General features: G+C 38.8%; 1 protein-coding gene across 1 annotated transcript; it reads right to left on the bottom strand.

Annotated features, from left to right (window-relative positions):
* Positions 1–4,636: 4,636 nt before the first annotated feature.
* On the bottom strand, positions 4,637–21,887 carry IL26 (interleukin 26; the record flags this gene model as incomplete). Its single annotated transcript, XM_084877616.1, has 5 exons — positions 4,637–4,723; positions 4,809–4,874; positions 21,276–21,410; positions 21,575–21,631; positions 21,717–21,887. The coding sequence occupies 5 exons, from the start codon at positions 21,885–21,887 to the stop codon at positions 4,637–4,639; spliced, it is 516 nt and encodes a 171-aa protein (XP_084733742.1).
* Between the last annotated feature and the right edge of the window lie 270 nt (positions 21,888–22,157).

Raw genomic sequence — 22,157 nt, 5'->3', positions numbered from 1 at the left:
TGTGACAAGCACCATGCTACACACCAAGGGATCAACCCTGAATAGCACTCAGTCTTATTCAGGAGAGCAAGCAGAAAATTACAAAGCAACATGATAAATTCTGTTCGAAAAGCATGATCTGCAAGGGGCATCAAACCAGCCTGGGAGTGAGAACTGGGAGGAGGGGATCAAGGAAGACTTTCTAGAAAAGGCGACACCCAAGTTGAGTCTTAAAGGCTAAATTACCTCAAACTTGGCCTCCTCAGAGCAGTGTGTCTTGACCTCCCTCCCCACTGCACTTCCTATATATCCCCATTATTGCCTGCATTTCATAATGTGATTATCTCTCTATCTACTTTCCCAAGTCCTAAACTGCTATAGAGAAACTATGAGTTTTATCTTTATTACATCAGCCATGACCAGCAGATTGTAAGTATTCAGTAACTGTTTATAGAATTGTGTTTTGTTTTTGCTTCGGATTTTCAGAGTTTTATGGTAAAATATAAAACAGAAACCCCACAAAACAAATGCACAGCTTAATAATATAAGGTGAATAGACTTGTAACCATCGTTCAGGTCAAGAAACCATGGACACCTACCCTGGAAGCCTCCAGGAGCTCCTTTCTATTCACAAGCCTATCCTTTTCCCCAAAAGTAACCACTATTCTGACTTTTATAAAAATCACTAGAGGAACATTGTATTTTGGTTTGAGACTACGAGGTAAAAAGCAATCAATAGAATTGATTGGTTTTCATTTTAGTTGATAACTCACAGTCTTATAAGAATAAACCGTATGCGAATCGTATGATTCACAGCACAGTTCTGCATCTGCGTTCTGCTACTCCTGTTCAGCCTGACTGAGCTTTCACTTTTTGTTCCTACTAATACATGTACATCTGGCCACTCCAGCAGCCTTGCTAACAGGAAAGACAGTGACTCCTGTAGTGTCCCTCCCTGGGGAGCTGAATTGACCACACTACCTGGGAAGAGACATGAAGGGAGGCAGAGGGCTGTTCTGCCATCCCGCCAGCCTCTGTCGAGAGCCACCGTCATCACACCATGGAATGACTGACTGGGTGAGCATGCTTCTGTACCTCCATCTCTGGAAACAATGACAGGGGCTCTGAAACCAGTTTGAAACCTAGACATCGTGGCTTGCCTTTTTCTAAACTGGTATCTGTGGGTAGGTTAAAGTTATCAAGTTTTAATTTCCAACTATTTCTCTGTTGGACCAGAATGAGACAGTGGAAATTCATTACAATGCAGCGTTTCCCAATGTAAGAGATACATTCCACCTGGGGTTTGTAAGATGATTCTACATGGTACACAAATGAACGTGTTTCAGTTAACAATGAATTTGTTTAAGTTTAGTAACATATTTTAAGAATTGTATAGTTATTTACAGTTACCTTTTACTTGGGACAAGTTTTAAAAAATGTGTTGATTTGAATTCTTGTTATGCAAATAATGATATAGGTGCTCGTAAAGGACTCAAGGTGGGAAGCACTATTATTTTACATTCCTCAAGGTGAAATTATAGCAACAGAGAATGCCAAAAGCTGGAGGAAACTTGGAGGCTATCCAATTCAATTTACTATTTTATTTACTTATTCATTCAACAAATATTTATTGGACACTTACTAATTATAAGAGTCGTGGCAGAACTGCAGTGAATCAGAGAGGGACGATCTAGTGAGAGAAACAGACATTAAATATATACCCAGTAAAGTAATGATAATTATGATAGGTTCTGTGAAGAAATAAAACATGTATAAAGCTATTAATAGCAGGATGTTTCAATGAAATCTTAATGGACTAGGAAAATTTAGCCAGACAAAGCAGGGCTTGGGGATGGAGTTAGAGGCAGGTGGTGGGAAAAGAGGAGAGTGTGTGAGATCCTGAGAGGGCCGAGCATCTGGAATACAGAAGACCATCTTTCCACAGTGTGCAGGCATCTGTATAGATCACCTGTTGTAGTTAATTCAATCAGGACCAGCCCAGAGGTAAAGTAACTTGACACTGGCCACACATTCTAAGAGCAGCAGGGCCAAGACCTCCATCCATTCTTCTTTATTCAATATTTTTATTGACTTCAAAGAGGAAGGAGAAGGGAGGGAGAGATAGAAACATCAATGATGAGAGAGAATCATTGATTGACTGCTTCCTGCATTCCCTACACTGGGGAATCGGCCTGCAACTTGGGCATGCGCCATGACGGGGGATTGAACCATGAACTCCTGGTTCGCAGGTGGACACTCAACCACTGAGCCACGCCAGCTGGGCTCAATCCATTATTTTATGGGTTCATACACTCACCACATACTTACATAATGCCTTATGTACGGGTCCTGTTCTGTGTGTGCTGAGGACCCTACTGGAAACAAAACAGACAGAAGTCCTGCCACACAGAGCCTATATTCTGTGTGGTGGAGACAGTCAATAAACAAACAAGTCAATGCAAGCATGCCAGTGGGAGAGAAGTGGTTTAGAGAAAAGTGGTGAGGGATGATAAGTTGAGAGGGGAATCCATATTTTGTATGAGTTACCCTCTGATGATGTAGGCAAAGACCTCAAGGAAATTGGGACAAGCCAGGTCCCAGGACTTCACTGAGGGCTCTTGCTACCACTCCAGGCTACTCATTGGGACTCAGACCACTAACACTCTACCCTGTGGTAAGAGCAGATTCAGCTCAAACATGCTGAAACTATGCTTTTTTTCCTTGATATTTGAAAAAGTTTACTTGTGAATAGGCACCAGCACATGGATATTGGCTTTTATTTGGTGATGATTTTTAAATTTCTATAGTGCTTCTGATTGAGTTTAGCAGCCTATTGATTATTCTGGGCAAACCTAAAAATATAAGAAACAATTAAACAAACAAAACCATCTAATTCAATCATCCAAATATATTGGAAAACACAGATGAAATTTTATCTTTCAAAGACCTGAAATTTGCTGGCCAGCAAATAAATATTTCTCAGTACCTCTTATATCTAGAGTCCCTATGTATAATAATTGGAGACATTATAAAAAGTTTTGTAACAGGACTGGAGACACCAGGTTCTGTGGAAGTGCAGCGCAACCTCAGCTGTGTGGGGTGCCTGTTCCCAGAAACACTGAGTACCCTAACAGTGGGGCAGTGAGAGGCTGTGGGTGCACTTCTCAGACCCATGGCAAAGCCAGTAGATTCCTGAGGAAGGAATGCTGCCCCATTACTGATGGCCTGGGAGCCTACCCAGGGAACCCCTACATCCTCAGCATGAGATGAAGAGTCCTCACCAACTCCCTCTGCTCACCACACCTTTTCTTCCCTGTGGTTTTGCCTAATAATGAGGCCCAGATAGAGATAAGACCACAGGGTGTTGATGGGGAAGGCAGGAAAGAAGAAGGGGGGAGACAAAGAGGTAATTTTGGAATCTGAAACCAACTAAGAGAGGGTAGGCCCTGGTGAATAAAATAATGACTGTAAGATGGAAAAGAAGAACCGGATAGCGTGAAAGCAATGAAGAGAAGAGGTGCCAGGGACAAAATCCACAAAAGCTTGTGGAAGCCCACACTATTTATGTCACAAAATCGCAATGTCGTCTGTGTGCAGCAGGGGCACAATGAGAGCTTTGTGGGTGTGACCTGGCTGTCACACAGAGTGCTTCTGAAACTGCCATGCTTAGCATGCCGATAGCTATGAAGCTGAGTCTGTTTAATGCAAAACAATGGTCAATCCATAGTACTCATTTAAGTGAAGGTCTAGCTAAACAAATATGGTATTTAGATAGTATGAGAAGTTTGCTGTCGTGGTATCTAAGCTGTATTTAGACTTTTCTTTGGCCTCTATCAACTTTTTGAATTGTAAGGAGCATTATCAAACTCTGGCATCCTTTGTGGTCTTTGTAGCATAGGTTTAGTACTAGTTAAAGGCAACTAGTAAACTATTCCAAGCATGTCGCTGACTTGGGTGGTTTTCTTTTTATCTGATCTGGTTGTTACCCATTGTACTCAATGAAATTCTAGCATGCTGTCATTAAAAGGGCAGTTAGGAGACAGAAACAGTTTTATTAAACTCAAAATCTGTTAGGAGCTAAGTTCACACTGGGCATAACTAGGAACCATCAAACTCTTAAGTGGACAATATCACATATATAGCATTTATTTCAGTCCCAATAACATTATAGTATTTCCTAGAAATCTGCCATTTTCTCTCCACAAATATTAGATGAGTTAATTTTGATTCTACACCTTTCAATTAAATGTATTAATGTGTTTGGCAGTAACAAAACATGTTCAAAATGAAAGTACTATAAAACTTTATTTTGTTAAATTTCTCTAGTCCAAGCATATCAAACTCAAAGGCTAACACAGGCCAAATAAACAAGGTTTAAGTTTATGAGGGCCGCAAAAAAGCAAAAGCTTCAATTTTTATAGAAACATAGGTTTATTTCGATAGAGACATGCTGAATACAAAGGGCTGGAATAAATGAGTCATCGTTAATGAATATTTGTTGAGGGCTGCAAGTTTGACATGCCTGCTCCAGTCCATTATGAATCTAACTTGCTGTCAGTACTATGTACAGAATTTAAAAAAGAAATACACTGTTTTAAATTTATTCCTGGTGGTTTTTATTCTGTTTCAAAATAATCAAATCAATTGATTTCTTGCATTACTTAATATTTTCCAGGAATTGTTTAATCCAGGAAAGAAGAATATCCAGTTCATTGATGGCTTTGTAGATTCCTCTGTTTCCAATCTGCAGATAAAGTAGAGATATAAAAGCAGAAATCTTGTTGATTTAAAAATCACAGTATTCAAAAGTAAGTATTTGGAATATTTACCCCATAAAATGTTCTTTTCATCCTGGTAATGGATTTCATCTCTCTAGCTGATGAAGCACAGGAAATCTAAGAAATCAACAGTAAATACAGATAATATTATTGAAGAGGCACTAATAGTACTTTCATTTATTCAGAAAATATTTATTGAGTACCGTATTTTCCAGCGTATAAGACAACCCCCTAATTTTACAGTTAAAACATAGGTTTAAGCCTATATTCGCTGTATAAGACTACCCCCCACTTCCGAGGCAACACCAGTTCTTTTTTTAATAGACCGCCTCTCTAACTCAGCCAATCCAAGCAGGCTTTTTATGCATGTAAATTATACATGTTCTGTATCCGAAGCTACATTGTGTTCTAGTAAAAAGCCTACTCAGATTGGCCAGAGTCAGAGAGGCGGTCTATTAAAAAAAAGAACTGGTGTTGCCTCGGAAGTGGGGGGTAGTCTTATACAGCGAATATAGGCCTAAACCTATGTTTTAACTGTAAAATTAGGGGTCATCTTATACGCCGGAAAATACAGTAGGTATTATGTTCTGGGCATGGATATGCACTGGCAATAAATAATACATGGTGTCTGTCCTCACAGAGCATATAGTTTCATGGTGGACGCAGATAATATATAAGAAAAGAAACAAAAATTGAAGTTTACAAATTACAATGAAAGCTGTGTTTGTAATGCACGAGACTCTGTGATAGGGATTTATAAGAATGATATACTTTCAATTGGTCAAGGAGGGTTCTTTTGAAGAATGACATTTGAATTTAAGATCTGAAAAATGAAAAGGAACCAGTTATTTTAGGATCTAGAGAAAGATGGAGGTGGTTGGGAAGAAGCACAGGAGAGATTATTCAGGCAGAGGGAGAGGTGTGCAAAAGCTCTGAGGCAGGAAACTGAAAGAAAAAAAGCTTGGCTGGGGCAATTGAAAAGAGAGATGTGGACAGCATGAGAGATGTGGGAAAGACAAAGAACTTTTACTTTTTGAAAAATTACCGTGACTGTGACTGTTATGTACATTGCACTGTACAATATTCAGGAGTCAATTGCCAGAGAAATTAAGAGAAAGCAATAAGAAATCAATATTAATTTCTGAATTAAGAGAAGGAGGAGGCTGATGATTTATAGCCTGGCTGGTAAAGACTACCAGTCTCCCTTGAGGAGGTGAATTTTCAAATCCTATCTGAGCACAGGATTGCCTAGGAGATAAGTAGGAAGGAATTAACATCATCTTCTGTTCTTTCACAAATTTCCATGGAGTTAATTAGAGAAAGGGAAAGAAAAAGGTGAAGATATCTAATGTATCAATTTAGTTTTTGCTCATAAAACCTTAGCTCTAGAATAGACCAGGGAAGGCCATGTGTTCTCAAGTTGTAGAAAAGGAAACCAAGCTCCAGATGTGTAAGTCACTCACCCAAGGTATCACAAGAGTAGTGTAACAGAGTTGGGGACATCAATAAAGATAACACTTAATTAAAACTCATGAAGTAGAAGCAGCTAAATGACAACACCTATTACAGCAAATGAAACACGGCCAATGTCAACCAACAAGTCCCGTTGGTTAACTAAAATACGAAGGGCCAAAATGCAAAGATGAGAAGTGGAGAGAAGAAGCATAATTCAGGCTCCTTTCCTATCAAGAGAAAATAACTGAAATGATTTGACAGTTATATCCTGAATGCTGTTTCGGGGCTTAAAGGTGATGATGGTATCATGACTGCACAGACGGGGACTCTGCCTTCCAGTCAGACCTTGCTTAGGGGGAAGGGCTTTGGTGATGAGGCACAGAAGGACTGCAGACATGAATGTTCTGGTAAGGTGCAGTTGATGGGCTTCACAAGCACAGGATTGGATGTTCCTGTGATAAGAGTCCTAAATTAAGAAGAGGATATTTCAGCTCAAGCCAATCCTGTAAGGCCAAGGCAAAGCATGACACATCCAGGACAGTGGTAGCCAATGTCAGAGAAAACAGAATGAATCCAATCATTCATTAAATATCCCTAAAGTGCCTACTATTTGTTGGGCCACCTGCTAGGTAGTAAAGTCATAATGATGAGCAAGACAGTGTTAGTAGATAAAAGAGTTGTAGGTAGAAAAATTAACAAAGCACAAGTTTACTGGTAGGAGGTAAAAATTCAGCAGTTTCAGGAGCTCTCATCTTTTTTTAAAAAAAATATATTTTATTGATTTTTTACAGAGAGGAAGGGAGAGAGATAGAGAGCTAGAAACAAAACGTCAATGAGAGAGAAACATCGACCAGTTGCCTCTTGCACACCCCCTACCGGGGATATGCCCGCAACCAAGGTACATGCTCTTGACCGGAATCGAACCTGGGACCTTTCAGTCCACAGATCGACGCTCTACCACTGAGCCAAACCGGTTTCAGCAGGAGCTCTCATCTTTATTCAATTCCCCTTCAAGTGAAGACAGAAAGACTGAGAAGATGGGTAGGTAAAAATAGTCAACATGTACTATGTTAGTGTTATATGTCAGGCACTGATCTGAAGGCTTTAGTCGTATGAATTCATCCGGTCCTCACAACAGCCCTATGAGGGAGGTACTATTACTTCCTCATTTTACGGACTGAAGCATGGAAGTTAATATTCCGCCTATGTTCAGCTGAGATCTGAATCCAAATATTCTGACTCCAGAGTCTTGAATTAAAAACACTGTATTAAACTGAAAAAAATAAATAGCATAACTTGGAAAAAATATTTCAACTAAGTCAATCTCTTGTTGAAAACTTTCAAAATCATTTCAAAGGGAAATTAGCTCAAAGATCTCTGCTCCCTATAACACAAGGGGTAATGTCAGAAATGAATTTGAGACGAAGAAAGATTTCAACCTGAAAATGGACAACATGATATTAAATATTATAAAAGAAGAAACCCTGTGTGTAGTGTGTGTAGTGCGTGTGTGTGTGTGTGTGTGTGTGTGTGTGTGTGTGTGTGGTGTTTTCTTTTTTTTTTTCTTTGTTGATTTGTTTTTCAGATTGGAACTACAAAAGAAAATTCTAGAGATACCAAGCCTAGTTTCAGCCACGTTAGTAGGTCTGGTGATAATTTAAAGAAGTCTGCCCATTATCTTATAAATGAATAGGTTTATCAGATACAAGTCCTTTTAGCCTACAATTATCTATACTAATAAAAGTGTAATATACTAATTAGACCGGGAGACCTTTAGGACATCCTTCCGGACAAAGCCATGGTGGCAGGGCTGAGGCAGAGGAGGTTAGGGGCGATCAGGCCAAGAGGAGAGGACAGTTGGGGGTGATAGGCTGGCAGGGGAAGGGGTCAGCTGAGGGTGAGCAGGCCGACTGCAGGGGCGGGGAGGCTAGTTGGTGGCTATCAGGCCAGCAGGGAGTGCAGTTGGAGGCAAGCAGGCCAGTAAGGGGGGCAGTTGAGGGTGAGCAGACCAGCAGTGGAGGCAGTTGGGGGCGATCAGGCTGGCAGGGGGGCAGTTGGGGCAATCAGGCCAGTGGGTGGGGCAGTTGGGGGTGAGCAGGCCGGTGGGTGAAGCAGTTGGGAGCAAGCAGGCCAGCAGGGGGAGGAGTGTCAGTTTGGGATGAGCAGGCAAGCTGGGGGAGAGGAGGTGGGGAGAAACAGTTGGGGGAGATCTGGCTGGGATGGAGAGCAATTAGTAGTGATCAGGCAGTCAGGCAAGTGAGCGGTTAGGAGCCAGCATTCCCATTTGCAAGAGTAGTGTAACAGGGGTGTCTGAGGGGTCCCAGATTGGAGAGGATGCAGGCCAGGCTGAGGAACACCCCCTCCCCAGCACAAATTTCGTGCACCAGGCCACTAGTCTAACATAAAAGTAGCCCAAGTCTTGCAAAAAAAAAAAAAAAGGAAACTCAATATAAAGGAGAAGTAATACTTGCCTCATTCCGAGGCACTATATCAAAGTTCTTACCTGCAAGGATTAGCACAAAGCACAGAAGATACAAGTTACATGGCGTAATATCAAATTCCCACGTGTTAGGATTTGAAGATTTAACACTGAAAGTGGGAGATCAGAGAAGCCAACCAAATCCTGGACATTACAGAAGTTAAATATTATTAAGGCATTCCTGTGACTATATTCTTTGCCCAGAAAACTTTGATCTGCAGTGCATCCCACAGCAGGGTGGGAAGCACAAGAGGCTTTTGACCTCACTCCATCTAAGCCATATGCTACCCTAAATAGAACAAGAGAGTAAAAAATGAGAAAAACAAGGTTTGGAAATAGATAGATAGATAGATAGATAGATAGATAGATAGATAGATAGATAACAATTAATAGGCCAGGGTTGTCACTAGAGGTATATTGGTTTATGGGATGTTTTTGGTGCCTTAAGCTCTGTTTATTATAAATAACCCCTACGAAAGATCTGACCCAGGATTGTGCTAAGTGAAATAAGTCACTTAGAGAAAGACAAGTACCATATGATTTCACTCGTATGTGGAATCTAATGGAAAAAAATTAAACTAACAAACAAAATATAACAGACTCATAGATAGAGAAGAGACTGACAGCTGTCAGAGGGGAGTGGGTTGCAGGGTTGGGTGAAAAAGGTGAAGGTATTAAGCAAAAATTAAATAAACTAATAGACTCAGACAACAGTATGGTGATTACCGGAGGGAAGGGGGTTTGGGGTGAGAGGAGGTAGAATAAGGTTAAAAGGGAATAAGTGGTGATGAAAAGAGACTTGGCTTGAGGTGGTGAACACACAATACATTACACAGATGATGTATTTTAGAATTGCAAACCTGAAACCTGTATAATTGTATTAACTAATGTCACCCCAATAAATTCAATAAAAAGAACAATTAATTTTAAAAAAAAGTTCTGACCCAGAAAGTCCTAATTTTCCTGACTGTTGTACATATGTCCACAGACACAGTAGGATAGCCAGATGTTATTGTCATGATTTCAATTGCTTTTCTTAAAAGGAGGATGTTATAAACAAATTGTTTCTTTTATCTCATATTTTAGTATCTAGTTGCATTTGCCAGAAACAGAACGTGCAACGAAGGGCAAGCAGTTTTATTATAAAAATGGTTGAAGGATTTGACAAACTCAACCAAAGTGGATATGATCTAGACTAAAGGTAAATTATTAGTAAGGCTAGAATAACTAGAGACCAGATCAAAGAGAGGTGTGAGATAGTCATAGAACACCAAACACAAGGCCTAACTATTCATTAAGTCAGTACATTTGTATTGCACACTAACTGTTTGCTAGGCATACAGTAGCATTCCCACCCACATGGTGTTGATTTATAAAATGACCCTACATCATGGAAATTGCCTTGGTGTTCAAGTGATGGTTCATCTATTCAGACAGACAGTGACACAAAATTACAATACTCTGTGATAAATACTGTGGTTTTAAAAATACAACTGCTCTGGGAGACAGAAAAGACACAATCTGACTGTGGAATCCCAGAAGGCTTCTAGAAGGAAAAACAAGCGAGTTGCATCTTGTAGGATAAGGTGGAGTGGAAGGAACAGGGACAAGGGACGAGTAGGCCCAGGAAGCATGATGTTCTGTGGCTGGAGAGAGCAGAGGTGATGTAAACACCCTTGAGATCGGAGCTGAAATCCCAGACTCCATTACCCGTGGTTTGATATGCATTAGCCCTGCTGCAGCACCTCCTCCTGTGTGCTCCCTCCTCTGCACCTGCCACAACCTGAGACGAGCTGAACCCAGCCGAAAGCATTTTCAAGGAGCTCTACTAGGACAGAGATACCTGCGAATTTTTGTTAAATTTGCGGCTTCTGGAATAGTGTTCTGCAAATACTAACACTCAACAAATTGTTGTTTACTAAATGAATCAATGAATGAGATGCAAGCATCAGCTTACCACTTTGGGACATGGGTTTAGTAAGTTTGAAGCATGTCTTAGGCACTTATGAGCATTAGAGCTTTGTTTGAAACAATTGGATGAACAAGTAATGCAGTGCTTAATTGGTGTCCACAGTGTCCTCATGTGTTTGAAAAATTATATAAATGTGTATTGTGTATGATAGTTAAACAAAAGTAAAAAATCCCTCCCCACTGAAAATTCTAGAAAATGAAATATATGTGTCAGTGAGTGGACAGCTACACATGTATAGTCAGTCTCTCAGAGAAATAACTGCTTACACTGTGTTCTCACAAAGAGCAACCTCCAACCTTTCTACAGAAAGAGTTTTATTATATTATCTCCTATTATAGGTATATGCCATATTCTCCCAACCATTCAAAGAGTGTAAAACCATATGTAAGATCTTATATATTTTATTTACTTCCCCAAATTATAACCATTCTTTTTTGTTTCCTTTTGTTTGTTTAGAGTTATTTATTTATTTATTTATTTAACCTTAATGTTAAGGCAGTTCCTACTTTGGCCATGGCCTGGGTTTCCTGAAATTTTCTTTTCCTCAGAATGTCAATGATAAAGAGTTAGATTAAAGATTAAACTAATTTTATTTTATTGTATGACAGCATATAGGTTTTTTTCAGCAAATCTTATTAACTTTTTGAAGTTTTTTTATGTGATATCACAAATATTTTCTGAGGTTCGTTAAAATAACACTTGAAGACAGTAAGTATAGCCCATCTTGAAAATCTATTTTTTTAAATGTTATATCACTTTGGACAAAAGTTGAGCATTAGTACATCAACACAAAATGACTGATACCAGACAGGTTTATAGGAAACTTAAAAAGAAAAAATTTTTAATTAACATTATTGAAAGAAAGCTTACCTATATGTGCAACCAAATAGGTTGCATGAAAGGAGAAAAGGGTAATAAACGTTTTGCCATGTCTCTCTTCAAAAGCAAGTTCATAATCAAACATTTGCTTTTTAAAAAGCAAAACAGATATCCAATACCTGTGTAAATATATATATATATCAGGAGAGTTACAAAACAATGTCCTATTTCTATATGCTATGTAACTAACAGAATCACCTGATATAAATGAGTGTCTATAATTTCACTCACCTATAGTTACCTTAGACTCTGTAAAAAAGAAGGATCTTATCCTTGGTGACAGTATGTAAGGATCTAGAGGTTCTTATGCTAAGTGAGATAAGCCAGACATAGAAAGACAGATACCATATGATCTCACTAATATGTGAAATCTAATGAGCAAAATGAACTGATGAACAAAATAGAAAGGGTGGCATGGCTACATGGAACAAACTAAGATGTCAGAGGAGAGCAGGGTGGAAGGGATGGATTAAAGAAGATGAAGAGATCAGTCAAAGAGCATATATACATAGCTCATGGTAACAGCCAACAGTGTGTGTGTGATGGGGGCTGGATGGAAATAGGCAAAGGGGTGGGGGTAGAAGTGGAGGACATCTGTGATGGTGTCAACAATAAAAAAGTAAAACTAAATTATAGGTGAGCACCAAAAAAGAAAAAGAAAATCTATTTAACCAAGGTTAAAACCAATTACTTGATCTATTTATCTTGAAATCAAAGTTCTGCTATACGTTATACACATAATGCAACAAACACTAACAGTAGATACTAGAAAGGTATTTGATTGTTTAGGAGAATTACTCTTTTGGCAGTTGAGAAAATTGTTGAGAAAATGTAACTAGAAGAAAATTAGTGTTCTGTGTATGGAAAGCAGTAAGGAAAGACACTAACAGTTTTACAGAACTATTAAATGCTAGGCACTTTGATATATTATCTCACTTATTTCTTCCAACAACCACAAGATGAGATTATTGCTATCCTTGACGACAAGATTTGGACTTTGCAATTAATGAAAGAATAAAGCAGGGTTGGTCTCACTTCCTACATCTAGCTTTATCAGATCAACCAGTTGCAATTAAAAAACATTTGAAATTACAAGGATAAATAATTAGTAATGCTTCACACGTTGATAAGTTAGTTGCAATTAATGATAAAAATTACTTATCAAACACACTCCAAGAAATGGAGATACAAATATTCTATTTCCTAAGACTTATCAGACTTTAAGTTAATTACACACAATATAAAGATGAGCCTTTCTCTAATTACCAATTACTATTCAGGCTCTCAAAATGCTAATTAAAGTAAATGATAAAATCTTAAAAACTAATGGATTTTTTTTTTTAGCTTCAACTTTGATTATTCGCAATTAGGCAAATTATTTTGTGAATTCAATTAAGCAACTATTAACTTCCATTTCAAGTCAGAGTATTTCAGATCTATAAAAACCTTTAAAATGTCTTCTTACATATGCACAGGTCAACTTCCCAAATACCATTTAGCCAAATATCATGGTTAGCAAAGGTTATTAAAAAAAAAAAAGGTACTTTATGTAACCCATAATTTATTTTCTTTTAATGATTATACTATCTAAATTACCCAAATCAGATTATGTAAAAATATAACATTTTAATTGGTGCTACAAAATCTTCAGAATGTTACCAGAAACTCTAAGATGACATTCAAATACAATGAAGATTTCAGACCTTGGGGCATCTCAGGATGATTATCAAGGTGCTATATCTTTTTTAAAATATGTTTTTTATTGAGTTCAGAGAGAAAAGGAGAGGAAGAGAGATATATAGAAATATCAATGATGAGAGAGAATCATTGATCAACTGCTTCCTGCATGCTCCACACTGAGGATCGAGCCTGCAACCTGAACCTGTGCCCTGACCAGGAATCGAACCATGACCTCCTGGTTCAGAGAGTGACACTCAACCACTGAGCAACATTGGCCAGGTTATGGTACCATATCTTTTTTTTTTTTTTTTTTTTTTTTTGGTACTATGTCTTAAGAGTAGTTAAAGAAGATTCCAGTATTAGTAGACTTGCAAAGAAACCCAAAAGGCAGTATGCTTATAGAAATTAGAAAGGCTTCTTAAAGATAAAAAAAAATTTAAGTCCATGAGTTAATAATGAAATGAAGAGAAAATAACATCTCATTGACAATCTTGGAAGAACATTAGAAAATTAATTCCTTATATTGAAATATGGTAAATAAATAAAAATAATTAAGTATTTTTCTGCCTTTCTTACATGACAAGTTCCTCAGGACAGTCAAATAGTACTAGTTATATTCTATTTATAGAACATCCAGGCTAATAAATAAAACATAATAGAATTTTTAAATATCATTTTGCAATGCCTTATGAATAGATCTAGACAACAATTACCAATGACAGCAAATGTGATAAAAATGGATGCCATATATTATGCGCCTCTTAATGAACGTACACAACATTATATATGAACTAATCCAGCCAAAACATCAAACCTGAACCTGATTGATTCTCTATATGTAATTACTAATGTATGAGAAATAAAGAAAAGAATATATTAAATTAGTTTATGAAAACGCAATCAGCAAAATATAGACTATGAAAACCTCTTTAAACAAGTTACTCAATTTCTTTAACAAATTAATTGCAAGAAGAAGGAAGAAGAAAAAGAAGAGAGGGGGAAAAAGAATGCACAGGGATTTGGATAAAGTTAACTGAAATATGTTGACTTAGTAGAATTAGACAAAATAATGCTTTAATCCTAACTAACAAAACTTTAAAACAAGATCTAAAAGAATTAAACTCTTTTCAAGCAATTTAACTGTCTCCCCAAACAAAGTTTAAGAATATTTAAAGGAACACAAAAAATATCTAGAGCCAATAAGATAAAATATATAATGGCTGACATCTAATCATAAATATTTATGTACCTAATAACAGAATTTCAAAATACATGGACTTCTAATATGAGTACTGATAGAACTTCAAGGAAAAAAATCAAGGAATCCATTATTAATGTCAGAGATATCGATAATTGATAAGTAGAAAGAAAATCAGTAAAGATATAGAATAATTGGGAAACAATAACAACTAGATCTAATTGATATTATAAAGCACTATACCCAAAGCATAATATCTATTCTCTTTAAATACACATAGATCATTTGCTTAAATAGACCAAATTTGGGACCATAAAAGATGGCTCAACAAATATAAAAGGATTCAAGTCACATAAAGTATGTTCCCTTACCAAAATGTCATCAAATAAGAATTCAAAATCAAAGCAGTATCCAGAAAAGTCCCCATATAATACAGATACTAAATAACACCGTTCTAAATAACCCCTGGGTGACAGAAGAAATCAAACAGGAAATTAGAAAGCATTTTAAAATGAATGAAAATTAAGCACTTACATCAAAGAGTGGGGTATGCAGATAAACAATATTTAAAGGGAAATTTATGACACTATATGAAAGGACAGAAAATCTCAAACTAATGACCTCAGCTTCAACCTTAAAAGAAACCTGAAAGGTCTCAAGTTAATGACCCAAGCTTTCACCTTAATAAACTATAGCCCTAGCTGGTCTGGCTCAGTGGATAGATCATTGGCTTTTGAACTAAAAGGTCCCAGTTTCAATTCTGGTCAAGGGCACATGCCTGAGTTGCAGGTTCAATCCCCAGTAGGGGGCTTGCAGTAGGCAGCCAATCAAAGATTCTCTCTCGCCATTGATGTTTCTCTCTCTCTCTCTCCTCTCTCTCTCTCTCTCTCTCTCTCTCTCTCTCTCTCTCTCTCTCTCTCTCTCTCTTTCTCTCCCCCCCCTTCCTTTCTCTCTGAAATCAATAAAAATACTTTTTTAAAAATTATAAAGAGTAGATTAAACACAAATTTAACAGAAAAAAAAGAAATAGTAAAGTTCGTAATGGAAATCAACTTAATAAAAACAGAAAAGCAATAGAGAAAATATATTAAACTAAAAAGGGATACATTGAGAAATCAATAAAATGAATTATAGTATGAATAATCATAGCAGTTTTACTTGTGACAGCTAAAACCTGGAGATATAAAAATCCTATCTAATAAAAGAAAAACATGCAAATTGACCAAACCTCTGCTATGCCTACAAGCCATGCCCACCAGCCCATCAGGAGTGAGTATGCAAATTAACCCAAGAAATATGGTGGTGGCCACAGAGCTGGAGAGAGCAGGAGGCTTGGGTTGCCCCTGATGATGGAGAAACCCAAGCTTTCCACCCACTCTGGCCTGCTCTGGCCTCCGCTCCAGGCTACAAAGTTTCAATTGTAGAAGATAAATAAGTCCCAGATACCAGGGCCTCCGCTTGTGTTGCTGAGGGGCATGGCTGACCTGCAAACTACCACAGGCCCCTCACCCAGGCCACCTCATGCCCCAAGGGAACCTCCACCCTGATCCTGGAAACCTTTCAGGGCAAACCAATCAGCCCCCACCCATGCACCATGCCTCTATCCTATCTAACAAAAAAATAATATGCAAATTGACCATCACTCCAACACATAAGATGGCTGCCCCCATGTGGTCAAAGATGGTTGCCCCCACATGGACACAAGATGGCCTGCAAGGGAGGGCAGTTGAGAGGAACCAGGCCTGCAGGGGAGAGCAGTTGTGGGTGATCAGGCCAGCAGGGGAGGGCAGTTAGGGGTGACCAGGCCTGCAGGGGAGGGCAGTTAGGGGCAATCAGGCTGACAGGGGAGCAGTAAGAATCAATCAGGCTGGCAGGGGAGTGGTTAGGGGGTGATAAGCTGGCAAGCAGAAGTGGTTAGGGGCAATCAGAAAGGGAGGCAGGCAAGCAGTTGGGAGCCAGCAGTCCTGGATTGTGAGAGGGATGTCCGAAGGCCAGTTCAGACTAAACAGGTAATCGGACATCCCTCGAGGGGTCCCAGATTGGGCTGAAGAACGCACACATCCCCATCCCGTGCACAAATTTCATGCACCAGGCCTCTAGGATATATAATAATAGGCAAATACATTGTGTTATATCATTTCAATGGACTACTACTTGGCATTAAAAAAAATTATTGTTACTCTCAATAACATGAATAAATCTCAAAATAAGTATTCTGAATGGAAAAAGTGTTCCACTCACTGTATCATGCTCATGAAGGCTGTATCACTGGTCAAAAAATAATATACTAATAAACAAATACTTTAAAAAATTATATCAGAGACTGCTAGCTATTTACCAAAATTTATTTCTTCTTCTCGGCCATAAGCTAGACAACATTTCCCAGGGTTCCTTGCCGTTATTGTGGCCATGTGAGTATTTCTAGCCAATGGTATATAAGCAGAAAACTATGTGTCATTTTGGGAACAAGGCTATAAGAAAATATGTCTTCTTGCTCTCATCCCCCTTCACCTGACTAAATGTAAAAAGTGTAGGGAATGAAAGAGCTGCAATATAGAAGCCTGGATGCCTATTCATAATGTGGAGGAAAGCAACCTTATCCAGATAAATGGAAACTGTAACTTACATGGGAAAGAAATAAAGTTCTAAAATGTAAAGCCACTGCCCTATCAGGTGGCTCACTTGGTTGAGTGTCATCGAGTGCACTGAAAAGTTGCTGGTTCAATTCCCAGTCAGGGCACATACCTGGATTTTGGGTTCAATCCCAGGTTGGAGCACATACAGAAGGCATACAATCAATGTTTCTCTCTTCTCTCTCTCTCTCTCTCTCTCTCTCTCTCTCTTTCTCTCTCTTTCTCTCTCTCTCTCTCCCTTCCTCTCCCTAAGCATGTCCTCAAGAAAGGATTTAAAAAATATTAAAATGTAAAGCCACTAAAATTTGTGAAAGTATTTGTTACAGCAATTAGTGTCTTTCTGATATGAAATTTGTACATGCTATATGCTTGAATGTATTCTTCACTCAAAGGAATGCCTACAAATGCATTTTTCTCATGTATAAGAACAGATTTATGTTAAGTGTATTTTTAAAAATTCTGCATGTTCACAACAATTCCCTTATTATGACTCTTCTTTGTTTCCCCAACCTCCCTTCTCTCTGCTACTCAGTCTCCAATTCCAAAGGTAGAAATCTGAAACCAAGAAAAATTAGAATATTCCTTAAAACAAAGGAATTCTTTTATATGAAGATAAAATAAAGCCAGTCAACTAAAACTAGATAGGTAAATGAAATAATGGATTCAAAAAGTTGCTCATTTTGCAAATTGGCTATTCAGCAAATTGACTCAGAGCAGGTACATAAAATATTCTGAAAATATTTTATAAAAGGAGAGATAGGTGAGAGGAAGGAAGAAGAAAAAAATGAAAGAAGGGAACAAAAACCCTTGATTTCAGCCACTCCATGGCTACGCATCCATATATATACAAAAGCCTAAGCGACCAAACGACCAAACGCCCAGTAGCTATGAAGTGCACTGATCACCAGGAGGCAGACACTCACCTCAAGTGCTGCCTCCTGGTGGTCAGTTCCCTCCCACAGCCAACCTCCCGCACTTCCTCCCCCCTACTGGGCAACCTTCCACAGCCTCCATGGGCCCTGATTGCCAGGGGACCCCACCCATGCATAAATTCATGCACCAGGCCTCTAGTTAAGTATAAATCCATAAACCCTCAAAATGTGGATAATTGTTTCTTTGCCTTCATCACATGGTAGTAAGTGGCACAATGTTACCTGGGAAAGAACAAGTTAAAATGGGAAAACAGAACTATTTATTTGCCATGGACATTTTAACATTGTATCTGAATTTTGAAATAAGAAAGCTAAAGCTTAGAAATGTCCAATGGTTGGTTCGTGATAATAGTGTTAAAAGAGTTGTACCCTTATCTATATAGCCAGTAACCTTAAAGTTCCATGTCGCCGAAGCTGGTTTGGCTCAGTGGTAGAGTGTCGGTCTGTGGACTGAAAGGTCCCAGGTTCGATTCCGGGCAAGGGCATGTACCTTGGTTGCGGGCACATCACCTGTAGGGGTGTGCAAGAGGCAGCTGGTTGATGTTTCTCTCTCATCGACATTTCTAGCTCTCTATCTCTCTCCCTTCCTCTCTGTTAAAAATCAATAAAATATATTATAAAAAAAAAAAAAAGTTCCATGTCAGCTGCATAATAGAAAGAGATATTGAGCATCTCCATCTGGCAAAATAGGGCAGATTAGATCCACTACCTAATTCCTGATTGTACTAGACTTGGTTTTTAAGTGTTTTCTCTGGAGACACAAAACAACCACTATGAAGGATAACTCAGATATAACCCAATATACATTTGGTAATGTAATACATAAGTGTTCCAGCACTGAAATTACAGTATTTCCCCAATGCAAACTCTCCTAAAAATACCAAAGACTTTACTGTCAATTTTAAAGAAGTAATTTAGTACTTTGCTCTTAATAAGTGAAAAACTCCTCCTAGCTCAACATAAAATCAACTAATTCGTCCAGAGTCAAATTCCATCTGGCAAAATACGGCAGATTATGATATTTGAAAACATTATGAGGACTGAAATATCTTTGCATCTTTAACAGAGTAATTGTTTTTTAAAAATCCTGGATGATTATTTTAAAACTAGAGGCTTGGTGCATGACATTCATGCAGCACTGGGGAAAGGGGGTCCCCTCAGCCCAGCCTGCACCCTCTCTGCAGTCTGGGACCCTTCTGGGGATGTCCCCTGAGGGATCCTTAATGCTGCCCCAGAGGCTGGAGAGGATCCCGCCACAGCTGCTGCACTCACCAGCTGTGAGCCCAGCTTCTGAGTGTTGGAGTGCATTGACCACCAGGGGGCAGTTCCTGCATTGATGGTCAGCGTGCATCAAAGTGACTGAGAAGGCTTTCCTAACCTCAGGCTAATCCACCAGTTTCCTAAAGGTGGCAGATACATCCCAGGGCATAAAGTCCAGAGCTCCTGAGACAAATTAACTGAAGCTAACAATGGTTTGCTACAGGTGGGAGAAAGTAAGAAGTAAATGAGCTTGGTGGCTCTTGGGGAGGTTGATTGGGTGTGGTATTGCCATTTGGCCATAAGGGGGAGCCAACCACTTAGGTAAGCGGCCACAGCCCGCCAAAAGTGCCATGCTGTGCTGCATTGACCCAAGTCCCTGAGAGGAGGGCATCTCCATTGACAGACTGAGGTCCCCTTAGGAAAACACTTCAAAAACAAATCAAGGAAAACCAGAGTTCCTATACAATTCTGTGTTTTCTAAGTTTTTCAGCTTGGTTTGGGTTATAACTGTCATTATCTGTTTTCTAGCTATTTGAACCAAGGAGAGTGGATTAACGGTAAAAACATTCAGGCTTGGGAAGGGGAAGGGGGGCACCTGAGAGAGGGGGAGAGTCCAGATGTTCAGATAACACTGTATTGTATCAGGCAAGGATTAAGGATTTCTTCGAGCACCTCACTATCATTAACAAACTTCATTTAGAATAGCATTAAATGAAATCGGATGGCTAATGCAAATGATAGCACCTACACAGAGGAGCCCAGGTTCTCCAGCAAAAAGAAAAGCAGAAGGCACTAACAAAGTAAAGCCGAAGAGGATGCCTGCTTCCAGATACTGAAATGGGAACAGTTTGCTGGTCCTTTGGATGACCCCACTCTAACCTACAGTCGCTGCCACGGGTCTCTATTTCCCCCAATAGCAGCTGCTTCCATGGATTATTCTCCCCCTCTTCAAGTCTTTTAGTGGTAAAAGCTCTCTTCCTTGGGAGAATAATCATCTAATCAGGGAGGCCAAAAGAAATATAAAATTACATAATAATTCCACTTAAATTTAAGAGACTATACTACCCACTGCCTTTATAAGAGTTTATAGATTAAATATAGAATAAACCAACGATGAGTGACGGCCTTTCCATGATTTCAGGGGAAGGAACTGGCCCCGAGCAATTTCCAGTTTGTAATTTTTAATCACTATTACTATTTTAGTGAAATGAGAAAGTTTATTTAAAAATCATGCAGCCCCACTCCCAAACAAGGACATGACCTAAACACAAACTGACCAAAGAAAAGTGAACATAGGTTCAATGAATTTTTTGCCTAACTGACCAGCTCACCCTTACAAAATTCCTCTGCCTTGTGGGCTATGGTTTGGATTCCTGACCCTTTCACGGACCACAAGACAAAGATATCCTAACTCTTGAAAAATAAAAATCCACCTCCAACTGCCCATCATTTAGGTCTCAGTAACCACTTTTCCCAAGAGCAGAGAGCATGGCAGTCCAGAAGTTCTCAGCACTATGGGAAAGAAAAAGAAAACAGCTTAAGATAGTGTTGGGCATCTAGTTGGGACTTAAGAACTATCCAATGAATGAATGAACTACTTGGGAATCATAAAGAGGGAATGATAAAAAAAAAAAAAAAAAAAAAAATTAGTGAAATACATGAGTGGGGGAAAGTAGGTTAATAGTTGTGAGCATACAAAACACATTGTCTATTATCATTTATTAATTATTTTCCATATGACCAACTATAAACCTACACTTGCCCACCTCTGTATTTGAGTAGCATTCCATGTTAGTTTAGCTTGCTTCAATATGGTTTACATGCCATTCCTTGAGATATAATAAATAGTGGCATTCTGAGTTATGCATGGTTATTTGATCCTGTTTTCCTAGAAATGAGCTCTCCGTGTGGACTACAAGCCAACACTTAGGCCCTTTTACTCACCCTTTGATGTGGAGACAGCTTCACATATGCTGTTTTCTAGGTAGGTTTGTAGGGCCAGACTCACCATGTTTGCTGTGCATACTTACACAGCGGCTCAGTTTCTGCCTAAAGCTGTGAAATTCTTCCACAAAGTGCATTTCCTTGCAAACTTGTAATTGGAGTTGACCAAAAACATCTTCCATGAAGAAGGACAGAAGCTGTTCTTGGAATCTGCAGTTCTTCTATAGATAAGAGACAAGAAATTGCATATGATAAACCATGAATCACCTTTGTAAAATGTCACTGAAACATCCCCCTGTTTATTACTTAATGACCATCTGGAAAAATTTAAGTGAAACATCAAACAATTAGAAACCTGGGAGAGAAGAAAGGCCCTCTGGCTTACCATAAATAGCTTTTTTGATTTCTTTTTTAATAATCGTATATTTTTTATGCTGTCTTCCTACAACAAAACAAAGAGAAACAAGTTTTATTCAGAATTATAAATGTCCTGTAGGTCTTCATTGTAAGAAGAGCCTAGTACTTACTGGAATTGTTGCTTTGAGCCTTGCTGCCTTGACATAGAGCATGTCAACAGCTTGGGACAGTGTCCCCCTTGGGTAACAGCTCTTGGCGAAGGAAGATGGCTTGTGCTTGGCAATAGCAAGAGACAGAGTGGCAAGCAGCAACCCAGACGTCAAAATGCAATTCCCCCGCATTTCCCTCCACCTGTGTCACTCACAGCAGCCAGAGAGTTGCTTGTGTTCGAAGATGAGAGGATAACCTACTTACTCTACCCCTCAAGGCTGCCTCTCCAATGAGATGCTGTGAAAGATAGCATACAGTATATATAGAGGAAGATCACTTAGGCTGTTCTATTTTTTTTTTTTAAAGATTGCTTCATAATCAAAAATCTTTGACCACACCATCTGTGACATTAAGCAAAAGCTCAAATTTACTGGTAAGATTGGGGCCTCCACCCCCTGCCC

Source organism: Pipistrellus hanaki (assembly GCF_964339955.1).
Source record: "Pipistrellus hanaki genome assembly, chromosome: 3".
Taxonomy (NCBI): Eukaryota; Metazoa; Chordata; class Mammalia; order Chiroptera; family Vespertilionidae; genus Pipistrellus; species Pipistrellus hanaki.
The sequence above is the reverse complement of the archived record's forward strand: the minus strand, read 5'-3'. Positions and strand labels throughout refer to the sequence as shown.